The sequence below is a fragment of the Phoxinus phoxinus genome (assembly GCF_949152265.1).
Source record: "Phoxinus phoxinus genome assembly, chromosome: 23".
Taxonomy (NCBI): Eukaryota; Metazoa; Chordata; class Actinopteri; order Cypriniformes; family Leuciscidae; genus Phoxinus; species Phoxinus phoxinus.
In genome coordinates this window covers 12404129-12422990 of record NC_136898.1, presented here as the reverse complement: position 1 = coordinate 12422990, position 18862 = coordinate 12404129, and the positions used below count along the sequence as shown (strand labels likewise).

Genomic DNA, 18862 nt, shown 5'->3' with positions numbered 1-18862 from the left:
CTTCAAGTGCTCCTGGTAAGCACCTACGATATGACACATCAAAAGTCAGAAGCAAAATATGGATGTAACAGAGACTGACAGAAAAAAAACTGTTGTAACCATAAGTGAATACACCTCTATTACTTATACCCAATCTATGTTTTATTAAATGCATAGCATTTAAAAAATCATGAAACTTGCAAACTGCGAAGGGTGAGTAATTAGCTTTATATTACTTACCGGTAACTATAATATGACAAAATTAATCATGTTTAATAAATAATAACATTCAATAATATTATTTTAATTATAATTTTTCTTTTAAAGACAGCCTGGTAATTTTAATTGACTATTTACTGCTTTCCGCCAAGAAGCTCTTATAAATGGAAAAAGCTATTTGCTAACAGGACCCCAATCAAAAACTTGACCCCTTGCTTTCCATACCAGCGTCTTAAGTCTGGAATACACTACATGACTTTTCCTCAGATTTCTGCCCCAATCTGTGGTCTAGAATCTAGATGAGTCGACAATAGTTGCCGCAAATCAGCGCCAGTCTGCAGATTTTAGGCAGTCGGAGATGACAGATTTCACAGAAAGAAAAAGTTTGAAAGTTGAGATATTTTGAACGATTGAGGATCATACACTACCAGATTTTCAGTGTATAATGTCCAGTTTTTTTCTGTAACCATTTACAGAGTCAGAAAGTGCATGATGGCTAGTGTTTTAAAAGATGTTCCGATGTTAAAAGTTATGTAGTGTATTTCAGCCTTTACTTTGTTTTAAACATAAAAACTCAGGTATAATTATAAAATTCAGAGTTTCCCACTGGTAAAACTGATTTCACTTGGTTATTTCCGTGCATGTAACATATTTCCAACTTCACTTGATGGCTGTATAAAGCCTTACACTCATATGACAGTTTTACCAATAATCAGAATTATAATAAACGTCCACAAAGAATCCATTTGATCAATCTGCCAATAATATGTGTAACAGACCAAAGCAGCTTGTTTAGTTTCAATATGAATGCTGTCAAAAGGAGTTAGAGATCTAGATGCTTCATTTTTTTGTTTCATTATATTTTTGTATGTATAATTGTTGTGTGCGTCTGTTTTGTAAACCAATTAATCTTTTTAGCAGAATCATCTTTCTTACCAAAAGTCTCTGACTAAAATCTAAAGCTATGACTGAAATCTGTCATCTGAACCATCTACAATTATAGCTAAATTATGACATCATGATCATCATTCTTCAACTTCACCAGTAGACATGAACACCTTTTGCTAAATATAAAATCCTTTCTATATATTATGATTTATATATAAGATTATATAATATATAAATTATAATAGATTATTAGTATACAACAAACATCAAGTTCGATCTAAAAGTTCTGCATTTTGTTTGTTCTTTTCAGTTAAATAAGTGCATCATCCAAGTACAGTATTTGAAGTGCACTTCTTGTTGGAATTTCCAGTGTGAACACTCTACACACAGTATTTGTCATACAAAATGGCATTGAATAATGCACGAGTACACAAATTCAGACGTGCCTTGCGCCTTGGCAGGAAAACGGCATATAAAGCCACATCTGCTTGAATCACAAACAGTGGAACAACAGAAAATCCAATACTGTGCAAACAGACCCAGGCAATTAGAGTCCAGAAAGAAGCAGTCTACAGACAATAATAAACCAGTCACTATACCGCCACTGAGCTTTTCACAACCAAACTAAACAAGCACTTCCAAAAACAGCAGTCATAAACACATTCACGTGAAGGCCGCAGTACAAGACTACCCTGGTCTCTTACCTCAAGAGCTTCCAACGTTATAAATCCTGATATTGAGAATCCGTCGATGATGTCCTCTTCAGCAGAGGTAGACTCCTTCCTCTTCCTCCTCGGTGGCTTGGGTCGTGAGGAGGAGGAGGGGTTGGTGCGGTCTTCCCTCTCAGAATCCGAGGAGAATCGAAGCACGGGTCCCCGGACATGGTTATTCCTGATCCCGTTAGACATGCGCTCCCGGTCTCGCACGGACCGAGACTTCCGCTTTTTCCGGATCCCGCTGCACCGCGGGCCATCCATTTCACCAGATGACACACTCAAACGAACACTTCCTAGCAGGAGGTTCTCGGCTCAAGCTCAGTTGTGGATGCAGAACTCGCACACTTCCCAACAAACACCTGTAATTGAAAGCTTAATAACTGAACTCCAGTGTGAGATGTGCTATTATCCAAATTCCACAACCGGCTGATGTTATGCGACTTTGCTTGAAATGCAATACGCACATGAGATTCCAGAAGAAAAATGCATATATATCCACAAGCACAAAAATCCAAAATAGAATCCTGTTAAGGGTTGCCAAACTGGAAAGTATCCAAACTTCCAAATTCAGCCCACATTTAAGGGAAACAAACTGGCAGATCACTTGAAGTGTCTTCCAACGGAGCTGTAACAGGTCTCCACATGGCTGTCCTCACGGACCCAACACTCAGTTTAAGTGCAGTCTGACACCTTCCCATCCTACAAGTCAAAGAGATAGAGAGCAGATGTTTGAAATGTTCTCCATTAGAGCATTCCCAGAATCCCCACCCTTAGCTATACATAGGAATAGGCTACATCATGCAGGCAAATGAATAAAGCAATTTTCATAATACATTTGGACTCTCTGCAAGAGATCATCTTAAGATGCTTTCCTTTTGATCTAATTCCACAATGACTATACAGTCACTTTCACATTCCCATCTTCCTCGATCTTACAGTTTCTTGAAAGAAAACAAAATCTATTGTAGGAAATTATTCAAAATGTGTTCTTGCAGAATAAATACATCATATAATGAGCCATTTACAGAGCTGAGTCTAGATCTCCTGTATTACATATTCAAGAGCTTATATTTCTCCTCCTGCACAGTCATTATTCTGAGACTGCTATAACCGGAGACAGGCGGAGTAAAATTATTCATTTTTCTTAACAGAGCTGTAGATCAAGAGAAAAAAATTGTCATTTTCTCACAGCAAATTTTAGTTCAACTGAGTATACTGACAGAACATTTATGGCTTACTTCTAGTCATCTACTCTAAAGAGTTACATCTATGTACAAGACCAAGAGCCACAAAAAAATCCTTCTGCACCTTACTGATAATCTCGACTCTGTTTATTTCCCAATGTCACCAAACTATAGATAAAACACTAAAAACCTTCAATACAACTAGCTAAATAAATTCAGGGTTGTCAAGGAGAAGTGTACAGGTTCTGCAGCACGGGTTATCATAATTAGAATACTAACAAACCAAGGCCAGCACAGCCTCTGAAATGATTCTAAGTATTATTTTTTCATTAATCGTAAAAAAGAGACAAGTCTGCGCAACATAATAAATAATTGCAGTGTTCATGTATAATGTTCTGTCATTATAAAGTTGCCTAAGTTGTTTGTTTTAAAACTAATGACGCTTTTTAGCAGAATCATATTTTTCTACCAATAGGCTGTAGCTAAAATGCATGATGTCATATATAATGCCAAATTGACGACATCATGATCATCACCAGCTGACATTAACACCTTCAGTAGCTACATTATGACATCATATTCAGCTATCAACTTCAACAACTGACAGAACACATACAGAACCTACAGTAAATTATGATATCATAATCATCCATCAACTTCACTAAATATGCAGCTACTCTGACTGACATCATAATCAAGACATCATAACTTTATCACCTAAAAAATTATCAGATGACATACACTATAGGCTACATTTTGGTAATCAGCTAAAAAAAATTTACTTTAGACAACATGAACACTGACAGTAGTAACATTGCCATCATAACTAATAATAATTGATTGACACCTTCACCAAATCAGCAGCTACATTATGACATCATAATCAAGCATCAAACTGCATCAGATGACAAACACCTATGTTATATCACAAATAGCCATAAATGTTAACCTTAGTAGATAACAAAGATTTACAACAGCAATACTGACATCATAATCAAGCATCAATGTAAACTTCACAAAATGACGAGAACATCTACAGCAGCAACATTATGACATCATATACACTCATCAACTTAAACTTCACTAGCGACCAACCTTCATCTGCCTTAAAAATCCACCACTAACAAAACACTGAATATCAGCATCGCAATCTGACTTTTTCCATATGAATTATGCACATCCCAGTAACATTTTACCAACAGCAATGCAATCAACAGTCCAGGTTGATTTGTAGCTATTATTACAAAGCTATTCCCAATCACATATCTCTTGAACCTGATGATGCCCTGTGCTGGCACTCCTGTCAGACACACGCGCGCACTCACACGCCAAATATATAAATGGTTTTAATGTATTTACACTCCCTGCCAGCCCTCCCTTCACTCTCGCTATCTTCCATGAGTCTTTTTTGTCTCTCTCTTTTTCTCTCTCCGTCAGTAAATCTCACGCACCGTGGCAGGTCCAGCCCACAGCAGCAGCAGCAGCAGCAGCGCCTGGCACTGCCTCCTTCAGCTCTAGATCCACCAAAACACAAAGCCTGCCTTCTCTCCTGCAGGACAAAAGCAACACATGCAAAGCCTGGCGAGTGGAGAAGGGCCGTCCGAGCGAGTCGTCGACATTCGGAAAGCGCGTTGCTCTAGAACGGAAAACAAAAGAGAAATTTTCCACAAACAAATAAATCCCGCAAGGAAGCGAAGCTGCTCCTCTCCGCGAGTCCGTGCTTCAGGATCCCAGAGCGAGCGGGGACCGGGCGGATTGATACAGTACTGCCGCAGTGCCGCTTTACAGGCGATCCGCTTCCTCAGCGCATATAGTGCTGCGCTCTCTATACAGATCTCTCGGCTTAAATGCATGATACATTACTTTCAGATATTAAATCTTACAAAACACTCTAAATGTAATTTAGCATACCATTCGTTCCCATTATATTGCCATCTGCGCTGATTATCAAAATAATGACAATCATTGTATTCTGTATGGCGCTGATTAGCTACTTGGTTGATGATTTAAATTAGGGTGCGAATTAGGTTGTTTAACTCCCGCTATTTAAAGGCTTAAACAAAGCAGGAGTATGTATTAAGACGTTTTAATTCCGTATTACACATAGCCTACTATAGGCCAAAAGAACGTATGAGACCACACAAATTATATTACAAGTTAAAGAGCATATATAGGCAACATAATATTTATAGTATATTATTCCATTCTTAAGACCTTCTAAAATGTCTTTAAACATTCCTATTACACTGCCTTTTGCACAGATTATGACAATGAAAACCATCGTGTATTGATGTGGATCAACATGTATTTGAGTTGATGCTTTAAAGCTTGCAGCAGCTAGGAAACATTCTCTTTATTTCTAAAGAACATTTGCTTATAGCCTTACAATACATTGACATGCAAAAATTAAATATACTTCACATGCTGAATCACTTAAGCAAAGTTGGTTTCTTGATTTCTTTACAGTTTATAAGCCACATTGTCCCTTTATGTTCTTTCCTCTGTCCAACCACAGTGTGATGACTCAGGCCTTATTGGCACCCATGAATCAGTGAAAACAATCCTGACATTTACAGCACCTACACTTACTGGCTGCTAATCAGACTTAGTAATTGCACAGGCTATTACATCTTAATTTGGCAACACATAGGTTTTCAACCACTAAAGAGCTAAAGAGCAGCATAAGTTTCTTTTGAATCGTGCATCTTATCAATGCATAATGCATTTTAAAGTGTTTTATCACTATGAAACACTTTAAAAAGTCACTTCATAATCAAACACTTGTTCCCCTTTAACATTTTCAATTTGTGCATCTAGTACTGTATACCCTCAGGCTGTGCATATGCCTCTAACACAATGCAGTTATTTGACAATGAGTAATGCTATTAGGCAAAATGTACAACCAATTAAGCCTTCAAACACATAATTTATGCTTACACGTTTTTAATAACTCCGATGTTGTTTCTCATTCCTTTATACTATTAATATTGCTTTCATTATGTAACATGAACAGGTTTCCACTTTAGGACAACTCAGCCAGGGGTGACCTAACGCACCCCTGCTACCGTATCAAACCGCACTGAAACCGGAGCCTAACTTTACTAATTCAAAATGTTTGTGCGGTCAAGAGAGGTACAGCTGGTGCTAGATGGAGAAAAATGCTCCCTGAGAGACTTTATGATACTCAAGGCAAACCCTTCTGTGTTATATTCCGATATTTATCCATTTCTGATGCTTTATATTTTGATTGTGTCAGCAGTTATTCATTATAGGATGTGGATTGGCATCACTATAAAAAAAAAAACAAGAGGAAAAAATACATACTGTAAAAAATTGTCATGATTTTATTGTTTTACACTAATTGTATGCAATAAAACATACTGTAAAATCAATGCAGACCAAGTTATTTCATAGGGTTAGGGACCCGAGAGGCAGAATGCTGGAAAAAACAGTTTGGATATCTGATTTAGAACTTCTTTTTCTTTTTTTAAGAAACAACCAATATGAAATTATCTGTGTAGAAGGAGCTATTCAGCTTAGCATGAGTGATTTCATCCACTAGATGCGTTTAAATCCATCTTTTACGCATCCTGATAGAAAACACACAACCATTTACTCATGCCACATTCATGCCTCATTAAAAAGAGCACAATGCAATGCTTCAAGCAAGTATGACTCTGCACCACTTTCTAGCATGTAAACTGTCAAGCATCAAGATATGGATTTTCTACTAGAGGTCCTGCAGTCCTGGAAATTTATTCAGCTAATACAGTGTGTTCTAAAGACTGGGACGGTACAATACAGGATATTTATATAGCGTATAGATCTATAACTACGCTCCTCTGCCTGTGATTAATAGACCAATACACTCAGGCATAATAATGTGAATGTATCAAGTAAATATTTGTGCGAGAAGGAAGGAAAAAGAACGTTTCTACTTCAAATCGCAGCATTCCGCATCTCTATAAAATTGATTTTTAAAGCAACAATTGTCTCAGAGCATAACTCGCATTGCTTAATTCATTCTCGTGCAATCAGGCCAATATTGTCCTCACCCCATCATTAACCAAATGCCTCATTTGCACTTTCATTAGCTATAAAGATTTTTCATTCTTTCTGGCACCCGATGGAGAGTCACTGTAACGATTTGCATGCTGCGTATCCATAGTGTTTTTATCGATGTTGTCTGAAATAACAGAGCGAGCTCTTCTATCTGCTCCCCGGGAGAGAAGGGATGTAACAGCTGTCTCCTTGACACCAGATGGGCGGGACTGATTTTGTCGTCCATTTGTGGGTTTTTAATTAGTCAGTAAAACACTCTAAATAGGCTGATGAAAAAAAGCAGATGATGAAAGGAAATCATTCTCTGAAATATTCAGATATTTATCCATTTCTAATGGTTTAATATTTAGATTCTGTCAGAAGTTATTCATTAGGCTATGTGGATTGGCATCACTATTAAAAAAAGAGAGTATACTGTAGAGCTCCACGATTCTGGATAAATTCAGAATCACGATTGTTTTTGTTTAAGAGATCACGAATCTCCCACAATTCTGAATAGACAACTAAACAAAAACATGTCATTTAGGTTCTGACCAAATGTTAATAGCAAAAGTCTTAAATTAAATTAATTTTTGATTACTTTTTTCTTAAATGGTTTGAATTAATGAATTTAATGATTCATTGACTCACTTATAAAGACTTCAATTGTTTCATTACTGGATGAATCTGCGTTTTTAAACGAATCTCTTAAATAAATGATTCAATGACAAATACACTTGTCACACCTACTGGCATAACAATGTCATTTATGCAATCTTTATTAGGTGATTACTCTGTCATAGACATCAGCGTTTATACCCAAACTACAAACATACTAATGTGATTATTTGAATTATTGTAATTGAATTACAGAAATAATGATTCTGTGTGGTATAAGACTGTTTGTGAAGCTGACAGCTACTCTCTCTGGCTCAACGGCTGTGCCAATGCTGTTTTGAATGTTCGCTGTGATTGTACAAAGGTTTAATAGACAGCCGAATCATTCTCATTTAGGAATGAAATCGCATGGTGTTTGAATTGAGATCGGGATCTTTTAACAATTATACGTACAGCTCTAGCATACTGTAAAAAAAAGAAATCATGATTTTACATTATTTGACAAATTCTATAAAATAAAATATTGTATTCTGAATTGCATACTGTCAAATCAATGTGCACTAGGTAATTTTTGGCCAAAAAAGAACAAATTACTATAAAAATACACTTATGAAAAAAAAAGTCCTACAGTGTATATATTAGCAATACAGCTGTCATTCTTCCAGACAGTAACTTCATGCAGTATGTTGACCTTTTACAGAATTCACTACTTTCTTGATCATATCTGAAATGTGGCAAAAATCCCTGCGTGTGTATCAATTCAGAAAGCAAAGCAAATATGTCCTCTCAAATCCACATTTCACTTTTTGGCACGTCTGTATCAATGTCAGCTACAATTTTTTTCTCCTTTTTGATATGTTGTCATATTGGAAACACAGGCTTATATTTCTGCACTAACACACTCAGAACTGGAACATGGAGAATTTCACATATATTACACTGCAACAACATATGTTTATATATAGTGGATGTGCTTGTTTATTTTTAGCCCTAATGCAGTCTTAACTGCAGAGCATAACAAGTGAAAGTGAAGTCATTTATTCACCAGCCCCTATATGGACAAAATGATTAACTCAAAGCAACAATGATGTTTAAGCAATTTTAGCATTTCCTCATATTTATATGCAGCAGGAAGCTGAGTGCAGTTCAGAATACACAATACTGATAGACCATTTACACAACATCCAAGGCCACCTGCTCTCTAACAGACGACTGTCAGCTTTTAACAGAAGAACTGTCTACTTTTCAGACCTAAAAACATTTATTCCAAACAGCCAGAGAAGCACTCAACTGACCTTAAATGTAGAAATCACTTGCTTACTAGAATACTGGAGGACACTTATAGAACATTTTAAACATGGACATATAGCAAATGCAAAAAAAACAAGAGCAACAAAAAGGAGAATCTATAAATCAAGGAAGAGTATTGACCAGGAAAGACTGTGAAAATAAAATAAAACTGAAACCAAAGCCATAAAAGCGAGTCCATCCTCTAAAGAAAAAAACGACTCAATTAGCTGCAGCTAAATAAAATTCCTCAAGAAGAAGTGACTCCCCTGCGGCCCATCAGCTCACAATCTTCCAGACACCTATCAAACACACTGTCAGTACAGCTGAAGTCTCTCTAGCCCAGAGGAAAACATCACATTGCAGACAGTTTAAGGTTTACCACACACAACAGCACTATTCAAAAGCAATTTTAAGAACCCATCTCTTGTAAAAAATAAAAAATATAAAAAATCTGTCATCATTTACTAACCCGAACTAACCCTTTAAATCTGTCATTATGGTTTAAATGCCACTCATTCCTCTTGTTCTGCTCACTGCATGCGCTGACAGTCACACTGTAACACATGGACCTCTGCCAGCATATTATTACCAACTTTAACAGCCATCTGTGTCTCTGACTCAGGGGATGAGGTTTTGATAACTCCCCTGTCATTCCTTTTCATTCTCTCCACCGTGACAAATACATGTATATATGCACTGTAGAGAAGTGTAAGGATAAAATCTATCATTGTAGCATTCATATCAACACCGCAATATTTATTCTTACAGTTTTCAAAAACAGTTTTCACTTTTCAGCGTGCCGACAACAAATGGTTATTAATGTGGATCTAACCACCCTTTAATGTTCACTACAGTGACAGGTGGCTGTCCCTTATATAAACAAGTCAAACTTCTTTGCTTATGTTATTTCTACGAATAACTACAATCTATTATCACTATGTCTGGAGTTGACTGTCAGTATTCTGTGAAATATCAGCACATATATCCCGAGATACAGATAGACAAGCATGAATGAAAGACACAGCTATATATGCATGCTGAGCATGGTTTGTTGTCATAATTGCACACACACAAAAAAACAGCAAAACGCCATGACAAATTATTTTTAGTGTAGTTTACATAAATGTAACTTTTTTTCTGAGAGTGTGAGTAGTGCTTTCCCATGCAAAACCATATCAAAACTGGGTTGTCTCCAGGGCATTGCTATGTGGTGGCAGGATTAAATATGGGTTAAATATGGAATGCGTGTTTGCCAAAGACCTTGTTTTAAATATATAATTTATACAGAAAGGCTTATGGATGGATGGATGGATGGATGGATGGATGGATGGATGGATGGATGGATGGATGGATGGATGGATGGATGGATGGATGGATGGATGGATGGATGGATGGATGGATGGATGGATGGATGGATGGATGGATGGATGGATGGATGGATGGATGGATGGATGGATGGATGGATGGATGGATGGATGGATGGATGGATGGATGGATGGATGGATGGATGGATGGATGGATGGATGGATGGAAGGAATACAGAACAACAGATGAACAGGTTTAGGTGTTATGGTTTGGTTTAGTATAAGTTGACAACATGTAGTTGCAAAGTTTCTTATAGTCAGTAGAATGGCTGTTGGGACAGTATTGAGATTTATAAAAATAGCAGATATTAAGCAGACAGTCTACTAATACTCTATTACTACTCTAATGAGAGTTAGTTGACATGTAGTTGCAAAATTACTCAATTAGGAGAATGTCTAAAGTGGAAATGAATTGTTACCTAAATTTCTTGTGCTACATGTTTGATGCTCATATTTAGTTTGAATCTGGCTATTTTATTTCAGCAAAGATCTCCAACATGTTTTCTTGTCTAGAAATTTGAGTTGATGGGTGATCTATAAAAGCCTGCCTTTGTTAAATTTATAGTGAGTAAAAGATGAAAAGTTAAATGGGTAAAACAGCTTCTCTAAAACAGTGTCAAGGGTGAACATGAAACATTCCGTGACCCTACTGTGAGGCTGTCATTCAGTGAATCAACATTCACTCCATTACCTCCTGCACCCTCTCGTCAAGATTACAAAAAAGCTTTTACTTCAAATGCATGTTTAAGGGTTTTCCTCACAGGGCTTTGGTAGGAATAAATGGAGGGGGGAGGAGAGGATGGATTGTGGAAGAGAGGTAGAAGTGCTATGTTTTTCTTTCACCGTTTTATGGCATGAAAGGAAGTTCGGAACACTCCGCTTCCTGTCGTACATGCTGCACTGGGTCTGCTGAATGTCCAATAACAGAAGGGCCATTAGCTCAAAGCATGTGTCGGGGGGTGTGCGCTCGCAGGCGAGTTGAAAGAGACACAGATGAGCCGCCCAAAACTATCCCTCTTCCCTGGCACTGCGACATTCAGCCATCTGAATACACAATTTACATAGAGATATGTAAATACTGCATATTCTCTCAGCCCCCATCTTGAAAACATGCGCGCACACATACCCGAACCAGGCTAATTGTTCCTTTTAAGAGGCAAAATGAGAACAGTATCTCATTGTGCAGGCAGACGATGGAGAGAGAGAAATAGAAGGATCTCTCCGGAATAGGAGGCAGGGATATTTTCCAATTATTCAGCCTTTCTCTGCTATCCCAGAGGGCAAGCTCTGGAGCGCGAGAGAGGCAAATAGAAAGTCGCACTCGTTTATTAGTATTAGGGGGCCTCTTCTGTTTTTCCTCCCAGACCTGTGGACCCAACACACAGTGGCAGAACACACACACACACACAGGGTGGCAAAGGGAATAGAAGGACATTAGGGGGATTAAGAAAATCACAGAGGTATATTGGTCTCCAAAAAGTATTTGAATATTTACTGTATAAGTCACGTTCAAAATATATGAACTTCATTTCTTTAGAATATTGTACAAAGTCAAGTCACCTTTGTACAATAAGGATTGATTCAAAGCAGCTTTACAGTGATAAACAGGAAAATATTGATTATAAATAAATAAAAATAAATGAATAACTTAATTAAATATGAGACAAATCAATATTACTGAATATGAATTGTCTTTTAAACCCCATTGTCAACTTATAATAGAAGTATAAGACAAATAGAATAAAAACAATATATATTGTTTACAATATATATATTATTATATTACTGTTTCGTGTCTTGTAAAAGGCGGTTGCTAACAAGTGGCTAAATGGGACTACAGAGACTGTCGAGAAGATTCAAGATCATCATGCTGAACAGGTCAACTCAGTCTGCTTTTACAGCACAGCTATGCTTTTAATTGTGCTCTTACAAACTATTCTAACTCAAACGTTCTGGGAGAATGTTTTTAGATCAAAACTGCAAGAGTTTTCGGAAGCTCAGTGGTGGTGACGTTGAATTTGTAGGACCGTGATGTAGTTCGTTTATAGCCTACCTTTAGCTTTTTCCTTATGGTGACTGCATTTAGGCTTTAAAATTCATAAAAGTTGTGTTCATCTGTGATAATTATCTTGATGGACAAAACGTGCAAGTATCATAAACTTTTGTTGATTACAGAGCTTGTTTTTAGCGATAATCCAAAAGCCTATGGGAAAATCATATTGGGTTTTGGTCGAGTGAACCAGCGTGATGCTAACTGCCGGTTGGCCTACAAAGTGACGTCATACCTGCACCACTCTATATTTTTGGAGTCACTGTTTATACAGAGAGAGAGAAAATCTCAGTACAGTGCTAAAATGCGACAGCAGCCTCAAACTCAAAGCTACAGCACTGTTATTTGTGATTTGGCAACGCGTGACCTGCTTATTGCTGGGTACCATTGACACTCAAGCTAGCAGCCAGCTACTTGAATACCAAAAACACACTGTTCACATTCAGATTAGCGAACACAAAAAGTATACAACATGCCGTTGACATTCACACTTTGCTTTTACCACCCGTTCATCCATTCATCCCATCATCCATTTTAGTTTCCGTGCCTCTTGGAAAGCTGTTGCATACAGTGGTGCTTTCAATGTGTCCAATATTAAGCATTAAAAATAACAGGAATTAATGTGAATTAATCATTCACACATGAAAGAAAAGGAAAACTAATACCCGTCAAAAAACGATCTGCATTAGAATGTTAAAAATTTATTATAAAATGGACCATGCTGGTATACAGCACTTCAGCTAGGGATGCACCGATACCACTTTTTCCAGACCGAGTCCGATACTTTCATTTTTGGTATTCGCCGATACCGATACCGTAACCAATACCTGTATTTTTAATTTTCAATTAATTTTTAATTCATGCATTTGTCATTTTTAAATGTATTGGTAGAGAAACCAAAAGAATATCAATCATATTAGTTGTTTATTAAATTTAAACTTAATTTGTGCATCAAATATATATATTTAATGCACTGCATATTTCATTACTGTATAAATTAAATATAGATGGATCTTTTTGTAAAGTTAAAAAAAGGTAGCCTATTTAGTCAAGAGGAGTGAGTAATTTATTTGTCCTTTGTTTGATTAACATTAAAACACAGCAGCAGATTAATTAAACTGCTGCACCTTTAAGACCGAACGCACGGACCCCATTTGAATATACCGTCTACGTTCACTTGAGATATAACAGACTTTGTTTATTAGGAAACTCACCAAGACGGGCGTTTTTACATAGTTTTGTGTGAATTCATCCGTACAAGCGCAAGACGTGAAAGACTTCAATTCAGTATTCGCGCGCTGAGACGCTGGTTTTCGGGGCATTTTTACGAGTACGAGTACGAGTACATGAGCTCAGTATCGGCCCCGATACCGATACTGGTATCGGTGCATCCCTAACTTCAGCCATGCTGAAATACAATATAGTTATGGGTATGACCATCCATGTTCATCTCACAACTGTCTATACGATATATGACTGATTGGTATGTCTTCCTGCTCTCCTCCTATGACAGACCTCTGAGAGGTGGTCTGTGCCCTGTACGGACTCATCTGACTGCACTCAGTGCCTTCTCTAGCACTGCATGTTGGCATTACTGTGATGTAGGTTATTACATTACCTCAATGACTCCAGCAGCTGCTGTACAGAGATGAAGCCATACATCAAACCTTCACGCGTCTCACCAGACCTGCAGCTCACAGACCTCTTCCTTGATTTTATTCAGTCGGTCTGTCTATCTGTGGACAACATGTACTGTAATAGTAACATTTTATACAGTGACATTTCAATCAACCAATCAGATCTGAGGGACACATTTACAGTTTATGTCAAGTTTTGGCTTACAAGAAGGGTTTGGTGCTTCTACATCAGTGTTATTCACCTATCACCCTCTGATTTTAGGGATAACTTATGTGGATAAAATATGTTGATCCAGGATTGGAACATGTCTTACTTGGCTCACGGTGGACGTGGACAAGCATCCATCCATCCATTCATCCTTCCACATACTCCTTTTGAAAAACAGAAAAATTGCATCTTTGGCTAAACTAGTCCTTTAAGTTTATCTTTTTTCATTACACTGGTACTTTTAGACAAAAAGTAAATTAACCTTGGTACATTTTGTTTGAATTATGCTTCAAATAAAATAAAGGGGTAAGAAAAATAAACTTAAATCAATAGACTTTGAAAATAAGTCTTTCATACCTTTCAGATTTTGGCTTTAAAAAGTTGTAGATATATAATACATCTAAAAAGATGAGAAAAAAATTGATGACGTATATCAATGTAGATTTTCTATATTCGAGTAGAAATTTAACTTGCCTGCATAATTTTCATATCTGAAATTGACAACAACTTTTATGTGCGCTGGACAAAGCCAGTATTCAATTATTTCTTCATTTTCTAACAACAGCCAACAAGATATCTATAAATAGAGACGAAAACTGAAACAGCGATAGGCCAACAGAATAAACAAAGCACCTTGTAGGGAAGAAGTGACATCCTGATTCTTGATCATTTCAGCAGGTAAATAATTTTCCACAGAAAAATGTGTGTCTCTGTCATTGGCTTGTCAGGCCTATTGTCCTTGAGCGATGATGCTGCCTCCTTGCATGTCTGAGGGGAAAAAACACCCATATCACGATGAGAAACAAATTGCACTGTCGCTCTGAATGAATTGAGTGGACAGAAATCACAGGTTTCCACCACTAAACCTTTGACTGAGCTGCGGCTGTGAATTGCTTTGATACATGCCATAAATCCAGAAGTGGGATGGATTTTTGCATCCGTAAAAAAATGGAGAGAAGACCAGCACATTTCTGCAGTAGTTTCCACCAAGAGTGCACTTTATGTGTGCGTGCCGAGGAGGAGTTCAGGAAGAGTCAGAGAATTACAGGCTATCATAGCCAAGTGGGTGTCAAATTATCCTTTCAGAGCATTTACACCATCACATGTTCCTCTGTGTGAGTGTGTGAGAGTGTGTGTGCCCCTAACCCAGCTGCATCTCCACTGTAATGAGCTTCACTGAAGATGGAGAGAGGGTGTGAAAGAAAAAGAAAATCTGTGTATGTGTGTGGGAGAAGAGTGATAGCACAACACCATGTCAATAAGGACCTGTTTTTAAAATGTATTTTAATGGCCAATTTGTTACTCTGACAAGAGTATATACTTTGTATGTACATACTCTGTAAATTTAAAATATATAATATTTTTTAAATAATAATAATACAAAAACATGACAATAAGAAACAGTTGTGAACATGTATTTTAATGACCAATTTATTACTCTGACGACTCTGTGTCTCTATAGTATGCCCTCCATCTGCCCATCTTCAACAGTCCAGTCATCTAGCCAATGACTAACTACATTTCCCAGTTCCCTGTTCATCACCCACACCTTGTTTCCCATCAGCACTCCAATCTGCACGAGGGTAAGAGCACACCTCAAAGTTACCTTTCCTACTGCGACAGACTCTCCTAAATCTCCTTATGTTTCTCTAGCCGTATCCTGTAACGTTAAGCTACTCTTTGGAAATATTACACATAGTCCTACCTGTCTACTCGCTGTGAAGAGGTGTCAGGCGTGTGCTCTCTCTTTACACTCCCGCTCCAGTCATCACTGCTCCGCTATCACCCTGGTAAAGAAAAAGAGACTGTGGAGGTATGTTTACACGACACCGATATGCTTAAAACGGAGAAGTTTTTCCTCTTGAGTTTTTCCCACATACAGATGACACCATTGTCAAAACGATCCCCATTCACACAGACACGCGAAAACAACTAACGTTATGCTGTATTCTGCTGCCATGCCTTTATTATAGGATATCTATGGTTTACACAGTGACCGTTTTCAAAAACGTGCACGTTGAAACACGTTTTCAAAACGTTGCGTTTTCAGGCACCCAAACGCCGTTGTAGTGTAAAGGCCAAAATGCATAAGTTTTTAGTAGAAAACAGTGTCGTGTAAACAGCCCCTAATCGTTTGACCATGTCTTGGTACGTTTACACGACAAAGATATGGAGAAGTTATTCCTTTGAGTTTTCCACGTATACTAACGTTATAGACGACACCGTTGTCAAAACGATCCCCATTCACACGGGTCCACGAAAACGCTGTGTTCAGCTGGCAGGCCATATGCGATGAACACAGACCGAACACGTAATGCGCATGTGCATGACGACGTCAGTCTACACACTGTTCTTTTTTTTATTGCAATATTAACAAACAGAACAAGTCGATACATACAATAAATATAAACAATCTTCAAAAAAGAAATGATGGTTCAGTCTTCACATATTCTCGTTTTTGCGGTTTACACCAGTAGTAGAGCCGTTGAAAAACATTATCATATTTTACGGCTCTGACCAGTAGGCTGTATGTTCCAGCGGACCGTTTTCAAAAACTTGCACTTTGAAACCCGTTTTCAAAACTTTTAGTTTTCAGTCACCCAAAACGCATAAACAGTTTGACGTTTTTAGTTGAAAACAATTTTATTTACATGTAGCCTATATACTTTCATTAAAAAATATTAATTATTTTATATGAACAAATTAATAATAAAAATAACTTTATGAAAACGTCTATTCCGATCCAAAACACTTTTGCCATACTAATGCTGAATGGACAATGTATTACTCTGTATACTTTGTATATACCCTTTATGTAAATGTAAAAAAAAAAAAAAAAATCAAATATAGGCTATATATTGAATATTATTTCAATAATAAGAATTTATAAAAAAACAAATACACATTTAATATTTCACCTTACTGTCACTTTATAATCTATTTCAATGCAATATACTGTAAATAATAAAGCTGTGTTTGTTTGTGTGCATGTGGGAGAAAGAAAGAGTGAGAGTATAACACTTGTTTGTGAGCACATTAACACCTCTGTGTTCACTGTTGGCTCCCCTTGCATCATGCATCAGGGCTCTGCGTGTGAGCATCTCCTAAAGTCCTGTCCAACAAACTGAGTACGATGTTGCTGCAAAGGAAAGATGAACCCAATAAAACATTTTCTCTTAGAACAAAGAAACCGAATAATATATGCAGGCTAAAATTTGAGAGGATTTAAGCCAGATAAAACGGCAGTAAAATAATACAACATAAAGGTGCATGATGACATTTTGACAATAAGGAGTTAAACTTAAGTGTGTGTGGGCATTACCGCTCCTGATGTTCTGTGGCCTTACATTTAACATCTGAAGATTTCAACTGTAAAACAAGAGAAAAAAGATATTAAAGAGTGATGTAAGTCACTTCAATCATATCTGACAATTTTCTGATATGACAAAACTGCTTTTCCATGTGGTATTATCTACAGGGAATGTAAAAATAACGTAATTATCCCTGTCTCCACAGCCTTGATAAAAATAAAATTAAAAAAAGGCCAATCCAGCCAACAAAGCTGTTTAATTCATACTGAGGTAATGAACTGAAAAATTAATCCAATTTTCATAATGGTTTTCAATGACCCCACAAAAGAATTTCACTTCTGTTATATGGTCATATTAAACCTTCAGCTTTTAATGCTGACCTTACACTGTCATAAATGAATAATTTAAGATGAAGGTCTGACATAAGGGAGAGCAAACTATAAAGTTCAAAAGTAAAAACATATGGCCATCTGAAATTTAATGTGCATTCACATGATAAATGAAGCAGAGAGTTAAAGCGGGACAGTGGCCTTTAAGGATAAATGAAGGATACTGCTCGTATAATTTCAAGCTTTGGCATTTAAAATGAAACGCATCGCTAGTACATGTTATATCAATATTTTTAGTATGAAAGGAGTCCTCAAATATTTATTTGTTTAAGTAGTGAAACTGGTTTAAAGTTGGAGGGGAATAAACATCAAAATAAGTTTATTAGTGATTTCATTCATTACAGGCAAAGCGGTGTTTGTTTTATAAAACCTTAAGGTGGGAAACTTAACCTCCTGCCAGTATAAAAGGTGCCCTTAAAAAGAAGGCAGTCACATTTGTGTCGGCTCTCATTTGAAGCATGGGACACATCTGAAAGCTTTTATTGTTATCTTTTAAAAGGCCATTGTCCTCTCTCTCCAGGCCTCCATCAGCACTATAAAAATGACAGCAAGTCGACGTTACAGAGATTTAGGGCAGGCGCAGCGGGCTAGGTTTGCCTTCTCTTCCCCTCTAATGAGTACAGTTTGTAGTCTCAAAGCTCTGGGCACATGAAGGCTCTGATAATGAGAGAAACGTCCGCTGGGGAAAACCTGTCTCGCACAGTGTCATTCAGGTCTGCCTTCTGCATTTCCAAGCTCTGTTCTCTGAGGGCGCAGTTCAGATTACTGTATTCTTTATAGACTTTTGGTGGTGTTTGCTAAGGCAAGTATCAGTGTTAGTTTACTCCGTCGTGTTAGGGGTTTATTACAATCCTTAACCTAAGTATTAAACTTTAGTGCGTAACTTCAAACCACACAGACATGAATCACTGTACAGAGCTAGTACTTTTCTAAGGGATTGGATGTCAGTCAATAAATCAAGTCAAGTC

General features: G+C 37.2%; 1 protein-coding gene across 11 annotated transcripts in view; it reads right to left on the bottom strand.

Annotated features, from left to right (window-relative positions):
• The window catches only part of auts2a (activator of transcription and developmental regulator AUTS2 a), a 331482-nt gene extending 314985 nt beyond the window's left edge, over nucleotides 1-16497 (bottom strand). For 6 of the 11 annotated variants that reach the window (XM_079600773.1, XM_079600784.1, XM_079600782.1 and 3 more), the window contains exons 1-6: nucleotides 16404-16497; nucleotides 15900-15981; nucleotides 14828-14962; nucleotides 14301-14358; nucleotides 13968-14085; nucleotides 1791-2501 (exon numbers count right to left, since the gene is read on the bottom strand). In XM_079600773.1, coding sequence (XP_079456899.1) covers nucleotides 1791-2063 — 273 coding nt within the window. In that variant the 5' untranslated portion in view covers nucleotides 2064-2501; nucleotides 13968-14085; nucleotides 14301-14358; ... (1 more) ...; nucleotides 15900-15981; nucleotides 16404-16497. Of the gene's footprint in view, nucleotides 1-1790; nucleotides 2502-4437; nucleotides 4749-13967; nucleotides 14086-14300; nucleotides 14359-14827; nucleotides 14963-15899; nucleotides 15982-16403 lie in introns of those variants that run through there. The other 5 variants (XM_079600774.1, XM_079600775.1, XM_079600778.1 and 2 more) reach the window with 4 other exon arrangements.
• Nucleotides 16498-18862: the final 2365 nt, after the last annotated feature.